This window comes from Ambystoma mexicanum, chromosome 6p (assembly GCF_040938575.1).
Source record: "Ambystoma mexicanum isolate Mex_15411 chromosome 6p, UKY_AmexF1_1, whole genome shotgun sequence".
Classification (NCBI taxonomy): Eukaryota; Metazoa; Chordata; class Amphibia; order Caudata; family Ambystomatidae; genus Ambystoma; species Ambystoma mexicanum.
In genome coordinates, this window is record NC_090935.1 from 20,166,764 (window position 1) to 20,191,096 (window position 24,333).

At 45.8% G+C, this 24,333-nt stretch overlaps 1 protein-coding gene across 2 annotated transcripts in view; it reads right to left on the minus strand.

The window, feature by feature from the left end:
- The window catches only part of LOC138511146 (zinc finger protein 37-like), a 436,669-nt gene that overhangs the window by 373,160 nt on the left and 39,176 nt on the right, over positions 1-24,333 (minus strand). For both annotated transcript variants that reach the window (XM_069626646.1, XM_069626645.1), the window contains exon 2: positions 322-402. In XM_069626646.1, the coding sequence (XP_069482747.1) occupies positions 322-355 (34 nt within the window). In that variant the 5' untranslated portion in view covers positions 356-402. The remainder of the gene's footprint in view (positions 1-321; positions 403-24,333) is intronic.

Consider the following 24,333-nt stretch of genomic DNA (forward strand, 5'->3'; position numbering starts at 1 on the left):
AAGCGTCCAGTAATGGATACTTTTTTTTTACAGTATAACTAAAAAAAACAAGTACTAGATTGTTAAAATTCTCATTTACATTTTGTAAAGGTTTATAGAAAACCAAAACAATTATAAAAAGAAAAAAATAATATTTCAATGCTGGTTCATGTTGGGCTCTGCCTGGCAGCATCACTTGGTTGTTAGTGCTAAGTGCTGGGTGACAGTGTCATCTAATTGTTAGTGGTGGATTTTGGGATGGTGTAGTCTCCTAGTTGTTCGCGTTAGGCTACGGCTGATCATGTGGTCTAGTTGAGTTTGGCTCCGATCTCATGTCCTCACCTGTGGAGTTTTCCATCGTCTCTTCAGAGTCCATACCGTCGTCCAGAAATTGTATAAACTCCCCAGCTTTCAGTTACAGACCTTATAACGAGAGAAGCATATTTTACTGTTCAACATTTAGAGATCTTTCTATGTACATCATCTACAGAGCAATGAAAAGAGCACGATGGAGGCAAGGAAAGGAGCATGGAGCACGCAAAGGGAAAAAAAAGAAAAATAAAGACAATAGTGGCAGCAGAGAAACTTCCCAGGAGACACTGGGTACTTTACAGACATGCATCATAGCAGGCACATCTGAACTATGAGGAACTTCACATACAACCATAAAAGCGATTTTTTATAGGCACAGGTTGATCCAGGTTTACAGAATCCACAAAGTGATAGGGTAAAGCAGCGCGTTGGTGACTGGCAACAAGGGAATGGCACACTACAGCCATTTACAAGTACAGAGACCACATAGCTACATTCAGTTTGGGAACCATTGAGACAGAAACAGCGTACAGTTGAAAAAATGATGGCAATCACAAAATCTAGGCCACAGATGTATATAGGCCTCACCAACATCCTGGGCTAAATGAAATGCTTGCATCCTGTGGTCGACTCGAAAATTGGAGCAGATCGTCCCTTTTCAAGATGGGGGACTCGAGCGCCACAATAGTAAGGGTCTGCACCATACAAACAGGTATGAGGTTTCTAATGATGTACAACCAGCTACCTCAGATCTGCCCAGCAACAGGACATCAACCCGGCAGGGGTATTGACAGCGCCCCCACCCCCTCTCCTTGTACCAGGTACCAAGGACACTCATCTTCCCAACAGCAGGGATCAAAATTAAGATTGGATAAGCAGGAGCTAAAAGCAGCTCCCGTTTGTCCAGCCTTAACCTGTGACCAGGAGCTACCACTGGGGAACAAGGAGCTAGTACACAGCGTTCCACTAATCTAACTTCCACATACGATGCTGACATATCAGCATAAGCTCGTCTGGGGAGCCAAAAGTAGCTCCTGGAACAGTTGATGTCAATGTAACCAGGGTCATCTTAGCTATAAGCACAAGCTAAATAGCACCCAGCTCCCCTCCATTTCGAACCCTGTCACAGGAATATCTAATAAGGCTAGAGCTGAGCTGTGGGCGCAGAGAAAATGCGGCCAGGAATACCACCAGACAGCCATTTGCATTATAAGGTACTGACAAAGGCATTATCGTGGCTAAAAGCAACATGCATGGTTACAAGCGTACAAATGAATCACCACTTATGCCAGCCTATTCTGGACACATTTAAAAGGTTTAAAGGTAATTTAAAAAGGGAAAAATGTATACCCGCTGCACTTGGTGCCATTCAAAGGTTAATGTGATAAAGCAAAAATTGTAAAGTTCTCCCTGTACTGGGTATCAAAAGGGCTGCTCTAAGCGATGCAAGAGCAGACTCATCCCAGAAATCTGAGTCCAGAGCAGGCCTGCTGGGGCCCCAGGGGAGGCAATAGGGGAAGGTTGTAAAGAAGAACCATGGCCCAACGCATGGCTTTACTGAACACCTAGGCTGGATGATCGGCTGTATACAGCTACGCGCCAGAGATTAGCTTACACAAAGTCCTGCCAATGAGGCCAAGGAACAAGGTAATGATATGGTTGTTTTACTAGTAAGCGGCTTCAGAGGTTTAAAAGATCTGGGGTGAAATAATGTTCAAAGGACCATGCTTTCGGAGGGGTGTTTGGATAGATCGATAAAGGAATTTTATTATGTGCTATTGTAAGACACTAGCAGTCTGGGGAAATATATTTCATGAGTTCGGAACGTACATGGAAGCTGTATACAAACCACCCTCCAATCATTTAGAGAAGTAGAGTGAAGGGGTGGGGTGGTGTGGTGTGCATGCTGCATGCGCCAGTGGGGGTGTGCACCTACAGCAATCTGCTGCTGCACTTGGGGGATGTGTTTGTGCAGCAGATCACTTGGGCGGGGTGTGCATGCTGCAAAGAAATCTACTGCCTGGTTCTATGGATCTGAATATCATATTCTCTGCCTCCGAAATCCCCCCCGCCCCCTCAACCGACCCTCAGTACAGGATAACCTAAAGTACAAGTCATGCAGAGACTGAAGCTCTCCACGCGCAGCCCCAAACTCATTTGGTTGGGAAAAGAAGCTCTGCCTCTACTGAAAAGGGTTTCCCTGCGCTCCTCGATATCAGACAGCAAGCAATATGGTGAGATTCACACAGGAAGAGTTTCAGCTGCATGGCTCCTGCCAGGGATACAATGTTGACATTTCACTGCACGCTCTGAGAAACTATGCATTTCAATAGATTACCCGGTGCGTTTCTAGCCCTCAAAACACATGCCGGGATCAACAAAGCACTCTGCCTGCACAGAACAGGGCCAGTGGAGGAACAGAAAAACCCAACAAGGTGGACAGCCCAATTATACACTTCACCCAATTCTTGATCGCAAAGCATCCCCAGGTGTACACAGGGAGGACAGCCAATCCAGGCCCTCCCCAAATTACTAGCCACAGGTGCAGACCCTCCATAGAAGACTCAACCAAGGAGGCGTGAGAAACCTGAGCGTATTCTCCAAAGCAGAAGGTGAGAATCCCTTATTCAGGTGGCATGGGAAGGGCTGGCGCTCTCAGATCCCAACACTGAGGGTGGATGAGCGAGGGAGGATCACCTGGGTAGGGGAACCTGGGGTTATGCGGAGGGGAGGAATGCTGCCCCAGGTGAGGCGCTGTATTATACCAGAGAAAGACGAAGAAGACTAGGTCCTTCAGGATTTTATAGGCTGTATCAACACTACCATCCTTCCACCCAATGAACCTTTGCTACCAGAATCCAACATTCCTCTGCATCGGATAAATCCATTAGAAACCCTGTTGCACTCGAAAACCATATCTCCCAGAATCCCCGTTTCCATGTTTCCTACACGAATACTCAGTCATTCTTTTCCATGTCCCTCCGATTATTCTTTTCCAAACTTCCAGTACACTTTGATAGAACACTACCGTTCCCACAATCCCCCCTATTCATTTCACAAGCCCTATAAATCTCACCTTTATGAGTTGACCAACCACTCCCTTGCCTAGGACATCTTTTCCCCATCCTACCCTGTAGGATATCTGGAAACACTACCCCACCCCCTTTTCCGACACAAACCCTTTCTTACACCATGAAAGACAACGGACTAACACCAGAGCAGTTTACCAGACATGCCCCAACACAGGGGTCGGGCAGAGTCAGGCAATTAGTAATAACCACACACACCTGAAGGCCCTCTGCCTTCCCACACAGGGATAAAAGGTGGAACACAAGAGCACACTACGAGCAAGGCAGATCGCAACAACGAGACACCTAATCCAGGACGGCAGTTCAAGAGGAGGAGAAAAGCGTTGAGAACCAAAGGGACGACAAGGAGAGGCGTGGTCTTGCCCTTTTCGACCGAGACCCACAAAGCCTCCGTGAAAGGATTAATAAGAACCCGATAGCCGACGTGTGCTGTAGCAGATGTCAACGGTACACTGAGCCCTCCTACACTAATAACCAGGACAGGGAGAGACGCTGGTTACCGTGGTAGCGTCCTTGACTCCAGAGAAAAGAAAAGCCAAGCGGTTCATCACAGCCGGTGAGTCGGAGGGAGAACCGATAAAAACCGAACTGTGTTGAGCGAAAGTTGCAAATGGCCAACTAAGGGGAATTACAGTACTGTTATTACCGCAGGGGGAAAAGATCAGCTGCAGAGGGGTCCGGCGCCAAGTGGGTGCTCAATCAAAATACTGACCAATTCCCCTTTTTGTTGTAACTACGAATACCAGCTGGCCTTAGGAGAGCCAAAGGAAAATGTCAAAGTGGTCATACAGGGGTTGAGTAAAATCCCCTGTACAGTCGAAAGTCTTTGACCCGCTAACAATTGGAAAACTAAGGGAAATAAATCCTGTTTCACGATAAAGCAGAAGGAACTGTATAACTGGCAAATGTGAACCCAGCTCTGGGATGCCTACAGAACGGGGTGAAGCATGACATCCTAATGAACATTGTGGTGACAGGAATGAACCCGACGGAGGGATGTCCACAGTGGATTTAAAAAGACATTAAGACTTGTGAATGCAACAGGTGAAATCCTTGAAATAAAAGCCGTAGTGAACCGGGCAGACGGAGGCCATCATTCAAGAAGGGTCTGACCCAGAAGAGGGGGACCCAGGGGTGAAAGGTTATCACCCAACATACACGTGGAAAGGAACTTTTCGTTTTGTTATTTTGAACACGTCAGATCCTCAGAGGCAAAAGACTTTTTGTAGAAAAGACACTTACCCACCGAAGATCCTGATACCAAAGAACAGAACTGTAGCCTATTGCTGGGAAATCCTGGGAGTGTGCTGTGCTCAAGAGTCCCGCCTTGTCCCATGCTCAAAAAGCAGGGAAGGAGACCCCCACAGCTATAACATCCCGACTTCTCATTTGTGAACACTTTTCTTTTCTTGGGAACCCCATCCCACACTCTTGTTTAGCGGTGTGGATTGGCAATAGGTTGTCTTTTTAGTATAGGCCCTTTTAAATTGCCATGACGCCGCTAGGACTGCCTTATTATTTGATGGTTGTAGCTTGCTCCCATCTGAGATGTAGGTTTAGATTAGGCACATTTCCAACACATCTATACAGTTTAATAAACCCTTTGAACTGTGATCACTTTGTTTTTACTGTTGTCGCCACCATAAGTTTCTTTCAGAGGGTTAGCACACTATAAAAGCAACCAAGTAGAAGCAGGCACTGTGCGGAGAAGGCCAGAGACTGGAAAAAAGCCAGAGACAGAAGGAGTCGTTCAGAGAGGAGGCAACAACGGAGAGCAAAACGAAGTGGTAAAATCTAAAGAAAGAAAGAGTTGGTAAGATTGGTGGGGAGGAAGAGCTGGTAACCCCGAAAGGTAGTAATAGATTGAGAAACAAGAAGGAGGTGGTGAGAATTAAGGGAGTAGAAGAGGAAGTGGGGACATTGGCATAAGAAGTTACATGAGAACATAAATATTAGCCTAGGAGAGCGTAAGACGAGAGGTCCGGAGTGTGGCTACACCCAAGCAGAAGCCAACATTAGAGAGGAACAGAGACATGGAGAAAATAACATCGGGGAGAGGCTGATAATGAAGAGGTGGAGGCAGTGGTATAACCAGTGATACAGAGGAGACTGGGTAAACATCAGGAGTAGAAATGAAGGCCGAGACAGAACATCAGAAAAATAAAGTTGAAAAGAGAAGAATAAATAAATAAAAAATGTGAAGGATAGGGAAGCCAACACCTCTCTAGTAAGTGCAGGCAGGCCCGGCTGGCCGATTGGGCTTTAGGCACCACCAGACAGTGAGGACGTAGAAGTTTGGACAGGGAGCGTTTAAAGAGATGGGGAAAGAGAAGAAACCCAGGCAGATCTAAGGGAGCCCCCTTTAGCTGGTCTTGCCAGCTATGTCCACTAACCCACCTGCACAAGAATATACAATAGAGTGTTCTGGGGTACGGTTAGACCAATAACAAGCATTAGCAAAGCCAACAGTTTGGGATTTTGTTCAGGCATGTGGCTCTAACTGACCATTAATGGAAGCAGCTCCAAATTGGCGAAATAGGATACCAGTGCCTGACGAAAACCTACACACAAGCCAAACAGTTGGCTTTGCCACTGGTTGTTTTTACAGGCTTTCAGGGAAGGCAGCACATACTGCCTATAAATTAAGTGGCCGAAGGCACACTTTATTTAATGTTTTTTTTTATTACACCATAAGCGCATTAACAGCTCCGATTAAAGTTTAAACCGGAAAGACGGTCCCAACTTGTACAAAAAACCAAAGGAATCTATTGTACAGAAAGAAAACAACTATTTCAGAGACGGCAGTCGGAACCAAAAAATAGAAAAACAAAAAGGTTAGCTCTTTCAACAGTTTTTAAGCTGAAGAAGTCCCGGCAAACTTCGAGAAGACAACCCTAAATAGGGGAACGGTACTGAAAATTTTGAAACGAACCAGAGATCTCGAAGAATTGACGACGGAGGATCTGATACTAGTAGAGCCTTACCACAAAGACCAAAAAGCAAAGGCGTATCTACATATAAGAGCAGAAGCTAAAATCAGATGGTCAAAGAAGGCGAAGCAGACCTCCTAAAAAAGGGCTACTTTATTACAGAGGTGAAAAGAGCATCGAACGATTGGAAACGTGAACCCAAAGAGAACTCTTATCTGCCTGGGAAAATCTACTACAGGTCAAAAACAGTCAAATGCGCAAAAGCTGATCCAGACCCCAAGGAGAGACTCGGCCCCATGGTCAGACAATACTGGCATGAGTAAGAACCGACACTCTCCGATAAGGAGATCCATTGAATGAAACTTACAGAGATCCATTGAATGAAACTTACAGAGACCAAGCGAAATGCAGGAAAAAAGATTCCCGTGTAAGAGAAGGAATCCGTCTCACTCAGAAACTAAGACTGAGCAAAAACTGTCTGACAGAAGTTAAAAAACCTTGAGACACTCGGAATCTGACAGCCAAGAACAACTTGTCAACATTTGCACCAATTAAGCAGCTCTTGGCATGGCTTCCAAAAACCTCTTCAAGCCACCTAAAGAAATAGCAACAAATACCCAGTGAAATGGCGAAATTAACCAAAGATGGAACAAGCATAAAAGACCCAAGGCCAGAACCTGACCTCAAAACTCGAACACTTAAAATGATGTCTTGGAACACCAGGGGTTACACTCGCCTCACAAAACCAGGGGGAGTAAACCTTGGGGAATTTGACATCATTAACCTCCAAGAAACATGGCTCCTTCAACAACTGATGGCTTTTCAGTTGTGGTTTCCCCAGCAAACAAAGGCCGTCTGGATCGTCCATCAGCTGGCCTCCTTGTGGCAGTCCGATCCGGTTCTGGACTCAATTCAGAAGAAGCTTTCTGACACCCAAACTCACCTAGCAGTATTAGTAAAGTAGGAACGACTGGATGCAAAGAGTCACTATGATCTCCTCATTGATTACCATAATCACAATTTATTGGAATCCTGAAGTCATCTCAGATAGACTCTTCCCAGCACCCATCGAAACCGAGATCGATGGCATCCTGACTGCTCAAAACAACCCCCTTATAATTGTAAGTGGAGACTTGAATGCCAAATGCCCGACGGGACTCCCAAGAAGCACTTCACCACGTCCGACAAGCAAGGTGGAATTACGTGGTAAGCAATGGCAATCCCTTATGGATTCTAGAAACCTCTACAATATTGACCACTCTCTTCCTCAGGCCATCTACATTCCCACTTGGGAAAGAGGTTCTCAAGAAGGGACGATAGACTACATATACGTATCAGAATCGATGCTGAGTCGAATTACAACTTTTGAGGTCATAAGGGCAGAAGCAAGCGACCATAACAACCTGAAAATCACATGGCCGACGGAAGGGGGGGGTACAGAATTCGAATGCCAGAAAAGAATGTAATCAAATGCTCAAGAAAACCGCTTAAGACTTACAGCGGAACAAATTAAAGAACTGTCCAAAAACTATGCAACTCTCTGCTTGCGGGAAAACAGGGGGTCAATAAATTCAACTGAGTACCAACCCTTATTGGTTCTGTATCTGATACCAAGGAAGCCAAATCCAAAGGGTACCCAGCAACCATTACACATCTACGACAAAGAAATGGTTATGAAACGTCGCACCCTGAGAAAGCTGAAGAGGCAGGCAGCAACCTCTGAATCAGATGGACCAAGGGAAACTTACCTGAATGAACAAAAGCTGTACAAATCCTGGTTAAGATTCCAAAGAGCTCTCCTCTATCAACATGACTCCGAGGAAATGCTGAGAAAATTGGCAGATACGAACCCAGGTGCTTTCTGGCAATTTATTAGGAATACAGGAGCCGGGCCAACTGCTATAGGATCGAACAACGTCTCAGAAGAAGCCTGGAAATTACACTTCTCCAAGATATTCCAGCTCCCCAGGCAAACTATTCCTCTTCCGGGGTCTGATTCACATTCAACTACCTGGGAAGACTTCTCAAATGAAGAAGACATTGTACTGGCCATCAGGCGTCTTAAATCATCCAGAGCTCCTGGCCCTGACGGAATCACCAACATAGACCTAAAAAACCATCCAGAGGAGTGGGCGAGCTTCATTGGCCAGGTGTTCAAAAAATGTTGCACTACAAGATCATTCCGAAATCCTGGCGCTGCGCAGTAATTGCTTCCATCTACAAAAAAGGAGACAGAACCGACCCAGGAAACTATCGCCCCATTGCGCTTTTGGACACAATTGGTAAGCTCTACGGATTATTCCTCCTAAAGAGCTTCCAAAATTGGGCTAAAACGGCTCCCTGCCGAGACCCTTTTCAAGTAGGGTTCATGAAACTCGGGGTCCACAGCCAACATCATGATGCTAAGTGCTATAAAGGCCAAACTCATGCCAGGGCCCGGGAAAGTATACCTGGCGTTTATAGATCTCAGTCAAGCCTTTGATCAAATAGAGCTCTGCTGTGGTCCAAACTGGAACAATGGAAATGTCCGAGCAAAATTCTTGACCCAATAAAGTCTTTTCACAACAAGACGTCAATTAGGGTCAAGTTAGATCAAGCAGGACGGTCGTCCGAAGAAATTCCGACGCTCAGAGGGATGAAACAGGGCTGTCCGATGGCCCCGGCCTTGTTCATCTCCTTTCTTGGAGACTTTAAAGAAAACGTCAGCAAGACGAGATCTTTCCCTCCAAAAATTAGTGAGATCTCTGTGGCTCGTTTATTATATGCTGACGATATCATCCTTCTTGACCAGACTGAAATTGGTCTCCAAAGACAGCTCGACAACTTGGCTAAATACATCTCAAAAAACAACTTCGAGATAAATAAGGAGAAAACTAAAATCTTGATACTTGGACAGTTGCCAAGAAAGAACCCAAAAAACTTCAGATGGCATATTGAAAACTCGACCATAGAAGTGGTGTAGTTCTTCAAATACCTGGGGGTGACGATGGATAACAAAGTCTGAGACTTCGATGCAAAACCATCTATGGGACAAGACTCGAAAACTCACTACCGAGGCAAAAATAATCAACACGAAATACGGCCGTTTTTCGCTTTTACCGGCCATAAAATTTTACAAAGGCAAAGTAATTCCAAGCTTGGCATACAGATGTGAGGCAATGCCAGCGATTTGGCCACAATTGGAAGCCTACTTTTGGCGAAAAGTCCTCCAGCTTCCCAACTCCACACCTATCTCGATCATCAGAAGAGAACTGGGAATCAACTCCCTGAAAGCTGTTACTGAGGCAGGTGAAATGGCGCTGTTTAGGAAAATAATAATACAGGACTCACCGCTCCTGTATAACAATCAAAACCGAAATGGCAGAAGGAAGGAACAAGTCTCTTACCACCTGGGCAGCCAAGCAGCGAGCACATTTGGTCAACAAGAAGAGGACCCGATTTGAAATCCTACGAAAATAAAAATGAAAATGGACCAATTGAATTGGATAGAGACTTTAACACTAGTAGGAAACAACAAACTCCTCACTCATCTGAATTTCCAACCCAAAAAATTACATTCAACTACTGAAGTCCTAAAAAGATTCCCAGATAAGGCCTCAAGATCTATTTTTCTGAGATCTCGCCTTAACCTGCTTCCCACCAACAAAATAAGGGCCATCAGGGGCCAATCGCAAACAAATAAATGTCGCTTATGCGAAACTGAACACGAGCCTGAATCTGTAAAGCACCTCTTGATGCACTGCACTAAAACGAAAAAATGGCGGAGAGGTTTTGAGACCACTGATTAATCCTAATCTCCTGTACGAAGAAGACGTCTGGTGGAACCGTCTCCTGAGTGGATCTAGGACTACATGGTCAATAGCAACAGCAAAAATCTTAAAGCAGCCTTAGAGGCATGCTTCCTTAAACCTAACAAATACAAGAGGCTAGGTTCTGACCAATAAAGGTTGGAACTGGAATTTGAACCAGTCGTGAACAACAGAAGGGAACCCTTAAACCTTTAAACTGTGAGAAGGCTGGAAAGAAGAAAACGAAACTTTGAAACTAACTTCAAGACTCTCTTCTTCCTTTTTATTCTGGCGCTCTGGCGGCTCTGAATTAGGGTGGGTGAGTTAGTGGGAATAAGCTGGAAAAGTGCAAGAGAGCAGTGATGTGCCCGGTGGGTCTGTCAGCTGTGTGTAGAGGTGGGTTAGCTCGTGAGCGCGGCATCGCGTGAGCATTCTCTTAGGTTGTTGTTTGAGAGGGTATGGTCGCGCGATGCGTGGGTGACAGTTGGGGGAGCTTGGGCTAGGAGCGAGATCTTGCAAGCGGGCTCGCTTAAATAAACTTGGAAACTTACCTTAACCTCGCTGTGTACGCCCTTTCTTACACTGTGCTTGGGTGTTTTACGGTCAGTAGTCATCGTGTGCTGTTGTGCAAGTCTATGTGGGGTTTGTTTTGTTGTTGCAGTGTAGTGAAGTTAGTGCGGATTGCTGCGTTTTAAGCTTGTGGTTGTGTTTGGTTAGAGTTTGAGAGGTGTATGAAGAGGGATGAAATTGTTAGTGGATTGGTTAGTTGGCATTGCTGTCCAGGTCTTATGCTTGCTATCATTCACTATTCCATCATTGGTAATTTTCAATATTCTGGCTAGGGATCACAATTCCAATCAAGTGTTGCACTTATCATTCACAGTTTCGTCTAAGTGTGGCACATGCTAACATTCATAATCCCGTCTAGATGCGATACAGGCTAAGGTTAAGAATTCCATCTACTTTTGTTCATGCCAACATTCACATTTCTATCTAGATGTGACGCAAGCTAAAGTTAGGAATTCCATCCAAGTGTGGCGCATGTTAACATTGTTACACTCGTCTAAAGATGACGCAGGCTAATCTTAACAGTTCTCTATAGGTGTGGCACTAGTTAACATTGGCAAGTGTGTTAGTGCATAATGCAATGCAACATTTACAGTCAGGCCAAGAATGGAATTAGGCTGGTGGTCACAAATCTCTAAGAATGCATGGTGTAATTCTATGGCAGTCTACGTTCTGGCGAGGTGAGGTAGAGCTGCGAGGGCTTTCTGGAGTAGAGTAATTTCTCTACACCCCACCCATGCCACACTTAGTTTTGTTGGTGTCTTTTGGCTGCCGGCTTCCTTTGCTTCCCCTGCGGACACCTGTAGACACGCCTTGGAGCTACCACTCTAGGAGCTGCCCTTAGCCGAGGGGGCTGCCGGGCACAGGGCTGCCCAGGGGTGGGAGGTTATGAGATTCAGACAGCCCAATCAGGTCGGTGGGCGGGACGTGGTGAACCCGGAACAGGCAGGGGAGAAAGGCCAACGCGCACCATACGTTCCATAATGGAAATTCCCAGTGTAAACAGAATTTCAGGGCAAGACTGGAGCGGAGGACCTGGGCGCACTCACCGTGCCTCGGATGGCTCAGGAAAAGCTGAACAAGCTCAACAAGATCCCTGGAGGATGCGTTTTGGGAGGGGCTGGAATGGTTCCTAGGATTGCCATGGCCATGGGCTTTCAATGGGTAGGTAAATAACCAAACTTCTACAAGCTGTGTACCCCTTATATCCATCTCCCTCCTAGCTCTACTTCAATGCTATAGATTCGGCTAAATTGCCACCCAATAACTAAAACTAACCAGAGAGGTCAAGTTGTCAAAACGAAGGTGCAAGCGGCTCACCAAACCTTGCCTGCTCTCCAAGCCATGTGGTACTTGATATTTTATAATGAGAAAGCAACTACAACAGTGAAAATTCTCACGTTCTAGAGCTCTGAAATGAAGCGTTTACCTAACTCACCACGGTAAGCACGCAGTGGCATTTTAAAAAGATGCGTTAAGGTTATATGCCATAAATTTCACACAGCCGCAGGGCCGACAATCCCCGGTCGGTTTCTTATAGCACTGGCCTAAGCCCGCCCACCCCCCCCCCCCCCCAATAACCTACTGCATAGACATGCTACAATAAATAGTTGCGTTAGATTTGCTTTCCCCAACTGGTATCTAGTTTTGTAAACCATATTTGCTCAACTCTGACTCAAACTGAGGTATTGGCAAACCGTGGGGGTCTGGGAGGGGGAGCTTAAATTAGCAGACCCCTAAATCACCATCATTAATCCAGCAAAATACTGTGCAATTTAAGGGGCCTGAAGTCACAAAACAAATTAGCACAGCCGTTGCCAGTGCCCACGCAAACACCTTGGCGTGTACATAAATGATGTTATTTGGTGTTACGAACTAGGATCGCACTCTTGCCTCGCGGTCCATTTTACATCGAACTGTTAGTGTTTTCTTGCACTAATCTCATTGTCAGGTTAAAGTTTCCAAAGGGTGACACCACAGCACCACCTTCCTGGGTGATGGCACCTTTCTCAGTATCGAAAGGACGCTTCGGACCTTGAGACAGAGGGATGGTCTGTAACATCTAGAAGTCTGCGTTCCGATGGATGCGAGTGCCGCGTTGTGAAGAGCTTTATGAAACACAACAAGGAATGAAAGCATTTGCCAAAAGGTAGGCAAAACGCCTACAACTGGAAGAGTGGGCGCTTTAGAGAAGCAGCCTCTGCCTTCATCCCATCGCAGGGTCCGACTCTAGTGGAATTCTTTGCTCCTTACTAAAGTCTTGCAGGTTGAAAGTAATATGGCTCACTGCTTGTGCCAGCTGCCTAAACACAAAACAGAACTCCTAAAGGTTTACTGGCACATGGCACAGTGCAAGCCACAGATGCAAATACACAAGCACAGAAACAAGGTGGCGAAACCACAAGATTTGTAGTCGCATTATAAACAGCGGATTTATATTCACCAGCAATGTTTGCTTTTTATGTAGTGGGTGTGATGGGAGGAGGGAGCCTGCCAGCTCGGCAGTCCCAAAACAGTGACCCGAGACTCCCACCATCCATTCCCGCGCAACCAAGGAGAGTGTAGCACAATGTTTTCATGGTCTCGAGTCTAGACAGTGAATGCAGCCGTCATCTTGAAAAGATGCGACTCATGGCTAGGGTCAGTTACTAAAGAAACCAACATTTTTATAACACAAACCTCTTTTGAGATATTAACACGCTACAATTTGAACACATGTTTTATACATATTCTCTATGGAAAAGTAAAATATTTTCAAAATATGAGCAATTGTAACATGTAATAATATTGTTAATCCCCAAATCTCAAAACGAATGATTTGGTTTTGGTGAATCAAGAATTTTGCTCTCGAGCTAACAATTAAGTGCATCTCCAATTATGAAATGATATCTATTCGAGTTGGCCTTGAGCTCCTGCATTTTGTCCAGAAACAAATTAATTTTGTGATCTCCTATTTAGATCTCGAACAAATGTGTTTGCAGCACAAAAATGCTCAGCTTTACAGAAAGACATGTTGCAAAGAATGGTTCTCAGTGTTTGTTCAGCCTTGTATGCTCTTTTCCCTTGGAGTCTACTGGTGCTTCGCGTGACCATGAGAAACTCTCTCGAACTACGTAGGCTAGCGCCTCGACACAGCAGATTATTAGAGTGTCCGTTTCTATTTTAGCCGTCTTGAACATCCTATTGCAAGATTGGCGAGTTCCCATTAGATATTTGACATGCGGATAGATGGGCATTTTATACCTTGAGCACTGCATGCTATTTGGTTTGATGGCCCCCCGCACTGGTGGTTTCGCTTCACCCGGTTCGACATACTTTGTCCCCAAGAGAGGTGTTTGCTGCACTGGCCACAGCCTGACATTTAATTTATTGTTTACATACTATTCATAATTTTAGAAGAACATTCTTTGAAATTTCCGATTTGACACATGTTTGATCACGTTGTCAGCTGTGCTTGGCAGATTAGTTTAGTTTCTGTTCATCTTCGTTACAACGATGCTTCCCTGTCCACACCTTATGCATCAGATTAGTTTAGTTTCTGTTCATCTTCGTTACAACGATGCTTCCCTGTCCACACCTTATGCATCAGATTAGTTTAGTTTCTGTTCATCTTCGTTACAACGATGCTTCCCTGTCCACACCTTATGCGTCTCGTCCTGTTGAGGCTGGTCCAATTGACTGGTTGCGGACCACGATAGCCGAAACGCGCGTCGACGATACGGAAAAGAACAATTTCTATCCGTTCAGTTTGGTTAGGTGATTGTTGACATCACTGGCAACCAGATTATCAGCTACTTTGTGATACGACAAGTTCTACCCAGATGGTAGAGAGTTATGTTCATTAACTGATGCCACACCTGGTCCCAATTAAGACACCACTCATAACAGAACTGGCAATTAGCCACAACGCAATTATTTTTTGCTGTTGTGAATGAATGACAATTCACACGGCCGAAAATGCCAACTTTAATTTTTGTTAGACCCCCCCTTACACCACATATTTTTATTTTTTATTTACTTGTGTATAATCAAAAGAAAATTGATTTTTACAAGAAGAAGCCAAATTGAAATCAATGTTAAAGTAATCAGATGAGTCACGTTTTTATGTGTTCAACGGAGTGCTTACAAGCTGCCGAAAATCGTTGTGGAGTTGCCAACAATGGGTAGAAAGTTCTATTGTTGGCTGAAAGGAGGAAAAGTCCAGAGGTACGAAGCTTAACTTTGGCTTTAGCATTGATTTGTAGGCTGTTGCGGGATTGTTTCGATGGCATGTATCTTTGCGAATGCTGCTTCCATTAGCTCGGCTGTAGCCACCGACCATCTGTCTTTTTCAACCGAAATCAGGCGGAACCACCACGTGTCTTCCACAAGAACTGAGTTGGCACACAAAAGGGCCAAAAAGGCTGTGCGCTCTGCGTTTAAAGTTGGGCAGTTTAACAACAAATGGTGGACTGTTTCTTGGTTGTCCGGGATTTTAAACAGTCTACAGGTTGTCTGATTAGCTTGACTTCTTATCGCTAGGATCTCTCTGGTATGTAATAAGTTAAGCCGCGCTCTTAAGGTTTTTCAGAGTTTTTTGTCTGGGAATTTTGTGCAGTAAGCCAGGGGGGTTTTTAATTTCTTATATGGTGGAAGATGTTTCAAGAGCTTGATCACCACTGCCTTTTCGCCTGTGGTAATCCAGTCATTGTGTTTAAGCTTTTGGATCACTCTCTGTGGGTTGACTATCAGGTCGTCTGCGGTGCACGCCAGGTTTTCCAATTTATTTTTTTGGTTGTCAGCCAAGTTGCGTAGTACTTGACATTTGGTCGATTTGAGCTTGTTGTCGATAATATTGAATATCGGCAGACCATCTCGTATCAGTGTTTTCCTGTAAAGTGACATTGCGGACACACCAACGGTTGCTTCTAGCGACAGCAGTCCCAGCTCTCTTCTGACTGCTGATATTGGTATTGAGTTTGGGAGACCAAGTACCGTTTTCCAGACATATCCTTCCAATTTCGGCCACACTGACTTCGGCATGGTGATTGTTGCTTCCATACCATATGTTAAGGCTGGTACTATTTTGCCTTTGTAGAAGTTGATAGCCGGCAACAGTGAAAATTTGCCCAACTTTCGGTCGATCAGCCTCATTTGGGAAGTCAAATTTTTCGTTTTGTCCCATAAGTATCGTTGCATTTTGGCCTCTTGCGATGACCCATCAATGATGACTCCAAGGTACGTGACGTTTTGGACAACTTCGATTTGCATTTTATTCACAGACCAAGTTTTGGGCGTTTTGTGAGACTGTTGGGTTTTGGCAAAGATCATGATTTTGGTCTTGCTGTTTTTATTGAGAGGTTGTTGGCCGATATATTTGGCAAGGTTGTCCAACTGTCGCTGAAGACCTACCGGCATCTGGTCATGAAGTATCATATCGTCTGCGTATAAGATTCGCGATACCTCGGTGTTACCTATTTTCTGGGGAAAAGCAGCGGACGGCTACTTCGATTCTTTAAAATCCCCTAAGAAAGCCACAAACAAGGCCGGAGCCAATGGACAACCTTGCTTGACTCCTCTTTCTGCTGGGATTTCTTTAGAAAGTATGCCTGGTTTGTTCAGACGGACGCAGAGAGAGGTCTTGGTGTGGAGCGCTATTATTGGATCTAAAACTTCTTCGGGACAGTTCCACACTTTTAGCTTTTTCCATAGGAGCGCTCCGTCCACCTTATCAAACGCCTGTGATAGGTCTATGAATGCAGTGTAGACAGTTGGTGATCCCCGTTTTATTTTTGCCTCGAGAATGTTTAGAAGGAGTATGTTCACAGAAGTACTGCCGATCTTTTTAAAGCCCATCTGGAAGTTGTCTATGCAGGGGGTTGTTTTCGCCCAACTTTGAAAGTGCTGTAGTAAGAGAGCTGCAAATAGTTTTCACATAATATCCAGGAGTGCTATGGGACGGTAATTTGCCGGCTCTTCCCTGCTTCTTTTCTTGAAGATCGGGACGACCGTTGCTTTGGTCCATGACTCTGGGATCTGTCTAGTGTCTCTGCAGTGGTTTAATAGGAGACTGATAAAGTTTGTCCATTCATTTATGTAGCTTTTTAGGTCAATGTTAGCGAGGCCGTCGGGACCCGGCGCTCTTGATGTTTTGAGCTTTTGAATGACTGAGCTTATGTCTGCTTTTGAGGAGAGGTCAATCCAGGGAAGCAGATTGGTCTCAGGGTATAATATCTTGGTGGTCAGCGGGGCTGCAAAGAGATCTGTGAAGAATTTGCCCCATGCCGATTCTGTGACTGAATTTACCATGTTGGATCCCGGGTTTACCCGTGAGGTGTTGATTAGGGCCAAGAAGTCGCCTGATTTTTTAGTCAACAGGGTTCTCAGCATTGTTTCAGCGTCGTTTTCATATAAATCAGCTTTGCGTGATCTAAGCCATGATTTGTAGATTTTTTGTTCTTTGGACCACATTTCCCATGCCAGATAGTTGTTTTCAGCTTTTGCTTTACGTTTTAATTTTCTCAGAGCCCTTTTTTTTCCCCTCGCTATTGGTTTGTCATATACATGGTTGAAGTTGACGGCAGGTTACTTGCCCTCTTTCCGTTTGGCCTTATACTTGATCAAAAGCGGGATATAGTTTGGCCTTGGTACTTGCCAAAGCGTCCCTTGCTGTGGCATAGGGAGGTGTTATATCCCTTACATTTGCTGCTGTCAAGCTCAGCCGGGTTTGTTGAGCGTTGGCCTCGACTGAGGCTGGGTAGCATTTGGTTTGGTGAGAATTGGAGGACCATGCCATGGATAGCAGGTTATGATCGCATGCATTTGTTTTTACCACCTGGAAATGTTCGATTTCTGAAAGCATGGCACTGGAAACAAAAATGTAGTCCAGGGTGGCAGTTGAAGTTCCCCTTTCCCATGTGGGAATCTGTGTGCCAATTTCTAATCCAAGTGGCATTGTGGAAGTTTCTGGAGGTCATCAGACTCATCCAAGCTCGACCTCTTTCTTCTGTTGGCGACGGAAGGACCGTTGGTACAAGTTGGTCTTTTGGGTGAACGCACTTTGAATTCATGTCCCCACTGATGATTATGAGTGTGGTATTCCATTCAATTACAATAGCGTTGATGGTTTCAGCCACTGTGACAGAAATCTGTGGCCAACATTTTTTGGGGATTCCAGTAGATGGTTATTATTGCGACATGTGTCGATGACCAAGACTGTGGCATTAGAGACGTGATTCCAATGTAGACGGACAGCCAGAACCCCATTAGATCTTGTAATCCTCTTTACGACCTTCAGGTCGTGGCCCGTCTGAACTGCGATGAGTAAGCCTGATGACGGATGACCCATAAGGCCTTTCACAGCTGGTAAGGTCTCAATTTCAAAGCCGTCCATTGATGGTTTCTCAAGAAGTCAAGTCTCTTGGCGGCAGAGAATATCGAATTGTCCTAGGTCCTCGCTGTTGGGATCAGTTAGATGGGCGTGGCCTCTGGTGTTCCATGATGCTAGGGTCATTGCCCTTTGAAGATGAGGTTTATTTGCTGTCTTCAGTGATTGCCATCTTTTGCGATTTGGAATCAGGGCCCCCTTTAACCATTTCCAAGGGCCTCCTGACGTCACTTCTTTCCTATCGCCGATAGGTGCGTCACTGGGTCTCTTTGTCGGCGATTCCTGTCTGATGTTTCTGTAACTGTCGGTTCTGGTTCGGCGTGGAGAGCGTTCTCTAAGACTGTCTTCTTTGGTATCCGCGTTGCCTGTCATTACTTGAATGGGAAGGTCTTGATCTGGTCCTTTCTTTAGCATCTTGAGAGTGAAATACCTCCATTATATCAGTCGAGTATTTGCAATGGTTCTTGTCTGTTGTCTCCTCAAAGTGGGCCTTCAGCTCTGCTCTTCGGGAGTTAAGATAGTCTACTAATTTCGGATCGTATATCCTAGTGTTCACGATATGTTCCTCCAGTTTCGTTTTTTTTTTTTGACCGATACCTGGGCTTTTTATTTCAGATAGTAGAAAGCCAGCTAGTTTTAGCTCTCTACAAGCCTCCCGTGTCAAGTCTTGAATTGCAGTTGCCTTGATGTGTAGATAAGCTTTGGCCTCGTTTTCTCTATGGTACAGCTCGTTCAGCTTAAAGTCTTCCGTCTTTAGCTTTTTTAGGGCAGTTGTGCTTGCTGCTATTCTCAGCACTGATTTTCGGTTCAGAACCATATATTTGTCTTTACTTGAGGCCTATTCTAGTTTGAAAAGTCGAGTTTTTTTCTCGATAGCCGCACCCGCCTCGGTTTTTTCGGTGGGTCTATTAGCGTTTTGGTAATGCTTAGTCAGACTGGGATAATGTGACTGCTTGACTGGTGCTTCTGGTACTGGTTCTGGTGGTGATGTTAGTGCTGATGAGGACAGACTGTGTTGACGAAGCTTGTGATCAGTTTTCTGTTGGAGAGTTCCAGTTGTTGGCCGACATGGAACTGAGGGCAGGCTCGTTGTCCTTTGAGTGCCTTTAGGGGTTCTCTGACCTTCTTTCATCACAACACTGTCCCCTGAGTGGATGTGGGATATTGTCAGCTGACTCCCGTTCAAGATGCTGAGATAGATTTGTTATGAGGCTTGATTCCATGAATTCGCTCGTGGTTTTGGGAGATTTGGTAAGGTCAATTGACATAGCCGTTTTGCTCGTTGATGGGCTTAAACCTGCAGCCGTTGTGGTAGATTGGACATTGAGGATTTTGGGGTCGAGGATGGGTCGTGTTAGGAATTGTCTCACATTTTCTTTTTGATCTTTCTCTGATACTTTTAAGGCTTTCTTTCCTGTTCCCAGCCCGTGTAGGGCTCCAGTTGCCTGTGTTGATGATGAATTTGTCTTCAATTGCGTTTGATTAATTTTTTAAGCCGGTTTTGGTTGATTATTGAATATTGGCGCAGTTTCCTCCCTGCATCTACTCTGGGTCGTCTGTGTAGATTTCTGCTCAGACGGTCCAACTGCTGCATCTTTTTGTCTGGGCGGGTCCGTGCTGGTTTCAGGCTCCACCTCGCGCATGTCCCGTTTTCTTTGTGATATGTCATATTTAAAGTCTATAGCTGGTATAAATCCTTCCAGGAACGATAGCTTAGACTGAATGAGTGCTAGTGTTGCTGTGTTATCTCTGGAGGTATCACTTATTGTCTCAAAGTTTGCAGAAAGGGGCCATTGCAATTGTTATGGCTGACATGACTGTTGTCATGTCCCATCTGTTAGGAGAGTCTTTTTGCGTACCTGATGGGAGTTCACTGAGCCTTCTGTTTTTCAATGGCGTAGCTGTACGCTCTGCGCATTGTGGGTTCGTGGCTGGTCGCCGGATTCTATCTGAACTAAGGCCAGCCTCTCCTGACTGATACTGCCTGGGTGAGGAATTCCAGGGGCCGGTGTCGTCATGTCCTCGAGGAAATGAGCCAATTATGGGTTCTGGAAGACTTGGTGGGAGGTTTAAGCTTGGGAGGTGGATTTTTGTCCCAGGTTGCAGACTTGTTGCTCTTCCTAGCGGGTAGACTTTCGGGTGCAGTAGCTCAAGTATCTCCAGCATATCCTGTGGGTGTACAAGAGGATCTATTGCAGGTGCTTGGTTAGTGGTGTCTGTTATCAGTTCAGGTTGAGTGGTTGTCCCTGCAGCAGTGATATTTACCGGCCTATCATCTGGCTGTCGGATTACTTCGCCCACCAGGATGTCAGTTTGTTTGTCCGGCACTGCTAGTGTTTTTCTAAGTTTGGACAGTGGAAGGGTTTCTTCCAGGGCTTCCAAAATTTCCACGTCTGAGGGCTCGGTATCAGTGGGTAATTTCCGTTTGCCTTGTGTTTTGAAGAAGTTCAACAAGGCGTTAGAGAGCAAAGGGGTCGGTAAACTGTTTTTCCCAGGACCCCGTTTTTTACTGGTGGTTTGTTTGTCAGTGCTTGGATTCGCTGCAGTCCCTTGTTTTAGTTCCGTCTTTTTTTGTGCGGTTGTATTTTCTTTAGTGCCGTGTGTAGGAGGCATTTGAGATTGGTCCCTTCCTCTTTTTTTGTATGGAATCCTTTTTCTATTTGCAGGAGGTACGGGGCTTGATTCAATGGTGTCAGCCGGAATAGGATCTTGGAGTGAGGTCCAAATCTGAGTCAGCTGCTGGAGGTCCACTCTGATTTGTTTGCCCCATGTTTGTTTCTTGGGCAGGTGGTTGGTTCATTTCGGCCAGTAGCTCTCGTGTCTGCCTCAGGGTCTCGACTGGGATCTGGACAGTCAGAGTAGAGAGCACATCACTAGAAGTCAGTGAAGAGAATGGAGGCTCTGAAGTTTTTTCTAGCAACTGAGCCTTGTATGAGTCATTGGTTTTAGAGGAGGCATCCTCTGCGCACGCATGCACAATGGCCATTGTACTGATCCTGGCGGGTGTTGCCCTGTGTGGCTCCTGTGCAACAGGGTTACCAAGCCGACTGTTGTGTTGTCCAGGCACAGGGACCGGGTCTGTCGGAGGCAGTCGTGAGACTGGGGCATTTTCGATGGTCATGGCCAATGGGCTGGGCAGCTGCACGACAGCTCTCAGTGCCTCTGCCGCTGGGCGAGTCAGGTTTGAGAGCCGGGTCGCTCCCCTCTACCTTGGCTGCTGCCCCAAGACCCCATGCGAGGGGTCCTCCGACACACTCACGAATAGGGCCACTCGCCGAGGCGGTAAGGGGGCGGTCGGCACAGGCGGTCGAAGCGGAGAGCGCCCGCTCCAGCGATGTTTGAGCTCCTCCCACCGAGCACGGTGTGAGAAGCCGCATTGGAGACGTCTCGGAAGAGCGTGCCAGCGGTCTGCTACCTGTTGCTGGTTCGGTCTTTGAATTCTTCTCTGAAATGGGTAGAAATCTTTGCACAGTTTCTCCTGTATTAAAGGGTCTTAGTAAAGCTGAAGGTGCGGGGCCGTCAGATGTCCCCGTCCGCTGCAGGTGTGGGAATTGGCATGCACAGGTTGATGGGTTGCTTTGGAGTCATTTTTTTTTTCTTTTTTTTAACGTGACTCCTGAGGCAGCGTTGCTCAGGGTCCTCCTCCATTTTCCATGGGCAATGGGCATGGCCCAGGATCGAGTTGTAGATCGGGTCATGAACGCTGGTGTGGTCTCCCCCGCCCTAGCCCAATTGAGGTTTTGTCAGTGTGAATTTCTGTGTAGATATGTGCATAGATGTGTGTGGTAACGTGTGTTTTCGAGTATGTTCAAAATGGTGTTCAGCGATACACACACACAGCAAAGTCTTAGATTTGTTCGCATACCTCGATATCTAGTTGCTCAAGATACGAATCAGAGGCCCCCAGCCCCTGGCTCCCTGCTGTAGACTGCTGCAGACTGAAACTCTGCACGAAAGTCTGCACGCTCTACGGGTCTTTTTAAAAAGGGAGTTGGCCTTTTCTTCCCTTAAAAAGGCACAATCCATGGGGAAATGGAAACAAAAACAAAAACGAAAAACGCCGAGTGTGGCTGCAGCTCCTCTCGCTGTGAACTCTGCTGTAGACTGAAACTCTGCAGCAAACTCCGCCATATATATGTGGAGGGTATAGGATATAATATTAATATGGTGGCTGCGGGGGGCTCTCCCCCTGCATATATATGTGGTGGAAAGGGGGTTTAAAAAACTAGCAACTAGAAATTAGCATTTTGGCTGTTGCAGTGATCACATAAATCCATACATGAGAGTAATGTTTAAGGGTTTTGCACTGGACACCCATGAGCTGTTAGAGCAGTGGTTTCTCCAGATCACCAATGTAATGTTTTGTGATTGGTCAGATCGGCAATGAACTTTTATATAAGGCGATTTGATGAACAACCCATAAAAGGTGTACATTGTTTTGGAATGAACTATGTCCATTTATGATTGCTATAGCGTATTTTTTAGTGTATGATTTGTGACTATCAAATATTATACCCTAGCCTAATGTAAGCTTAAGCTTAACCGCCCCTTTTGGTGTTCAGCCTTGGGCCTTCAACAGCCGGGACCAAATAAGTGAAGATGCGATGAATGCCTTCCAGTCTGTACAGGCTAATTGCGTGGGTATCAAATGTATGTGCTAATGATTGATGACACAGGAGATGTTCTGTACATACCAGGAAAGGGTTACCCTAAATAAACTGCAGATGCAGAGTAACCTTTGGTCGTGCAAACAAAGATAAGGGCAGTGGGAATGTCTCCTCGCTTTGGGAACAGCCTGGTTTCTTGCAAGGTTAGAGTGTGCAAGCGCCGAACTGCTGACAAATGTATGTTTGCTCAGAAAATCTATACGTAGCAGGAAGTCATAAACTGTCAGGTAGAGGACCACCTGTTAGGGGGAATTCTCCAAAATGGCTAATTTCCCTTACTTACTGAGTCCCTCAGCAGCTTTGCTGGATTTCTAGAATTAATTTTTAAACTTGGTAAGAGTGTGAGGCATTTTTCCCACTCTTGCATGTTTTTTGCTGTGTGCGTTTAACATTTGTGTTCATAGACCGTGGAGCCTCACCTACTCCATAGGCATCATCTTTTTACTGTGTGTTACACAGCACCTTCAATGAAGTGACACAGGGTTGTCTTTTTCAGACTTCACAACTGAAACTCCATTTTCTGGGACCGACTACTGTCTCCCAGAAACATGTAAAGTTGCCATCGACTTTATTAGTCTTTTTACATCCACAGACCCAGTACAAACTATCTTACATAGAGTTCTGGAAAGAGTTAATAGTTATCTGTTTTTGTCTGTTTCTCATGGGACATTGTTTCATTCCCTTTTCATTAAGATTTGGCTGGTGGCAGTGGTAACTACCCTATTTTTCCTACCGCGGTTATTTTAAATAGCCTTGATAGTGTTTTAGGCTATCTTAGTAGCCTCGAACTTAAACCCGCTGGACCATATATACTTTTATACGGTTCCGGCAGGGTTTATTCACCATTTCCTTTTGTAAAAGTCTCATGTTTTACTCTGCGCGCCAAACCAGGTTTGATTACTTTGTTCGCCGACCTTTGGCGGGCTTCTGCACAGAAGCCCTCCTTAAGCGCCTGAGGAGGTGGGACAGGATGTGAGGGAAGGGGTTGAGACTCCCTGCACAGGGTCTCCTTGGAGACCCATGTCGCACTCTGGTATGATTGGCTGTGGCGACTGTCCCTGCTGTGTGATTGACAGCCAGTCGGTGTGAATGGGGGAAACTGCATAAAAAGCAGGTCTCTGGGACTGAGAAGGCAGAGTCGCCACTGGATCGAGAGAACCAAAGAGAAGCTGTCAGAAGAGGACCTCTACCACGACTGAACCTCCCGGTGAAGCCCTGCTGCGGTTCCAAATCTCCAAACTTTGATGACAGGGAAGATCTGTAAGGGATCTTCTCCCCTTGAGCTGGTGGGACCAACCAGTTTGCCAAACTGCAAGCCAGGCCTCCCTCTGGTCAAATTTGCTGTGCACAGCTACAGTGAACCGGATAGCCAATTGAACGGACCCTGCTTGGGTTTTAAGGAGCGCACCTTTTATTCGTCGCATTGCTCCGCTGCTGGTTTCTTCCCTAGGCACTGCAGGACCCTCCAGTCTTCCTACTTCGTGTCAGTCCGACTGTCGCTTCAGGAACCGTGAGCCTGCAGGACCTGCCAGGAACATCTGCCTCAGCTACAGCATTCTTCTGCTCTAAAGGTACTGTGCTAACACGGTTGTTTGTTTCATCCAACCGCGGTGAAAGTGTGTGAAATCTTTGGCC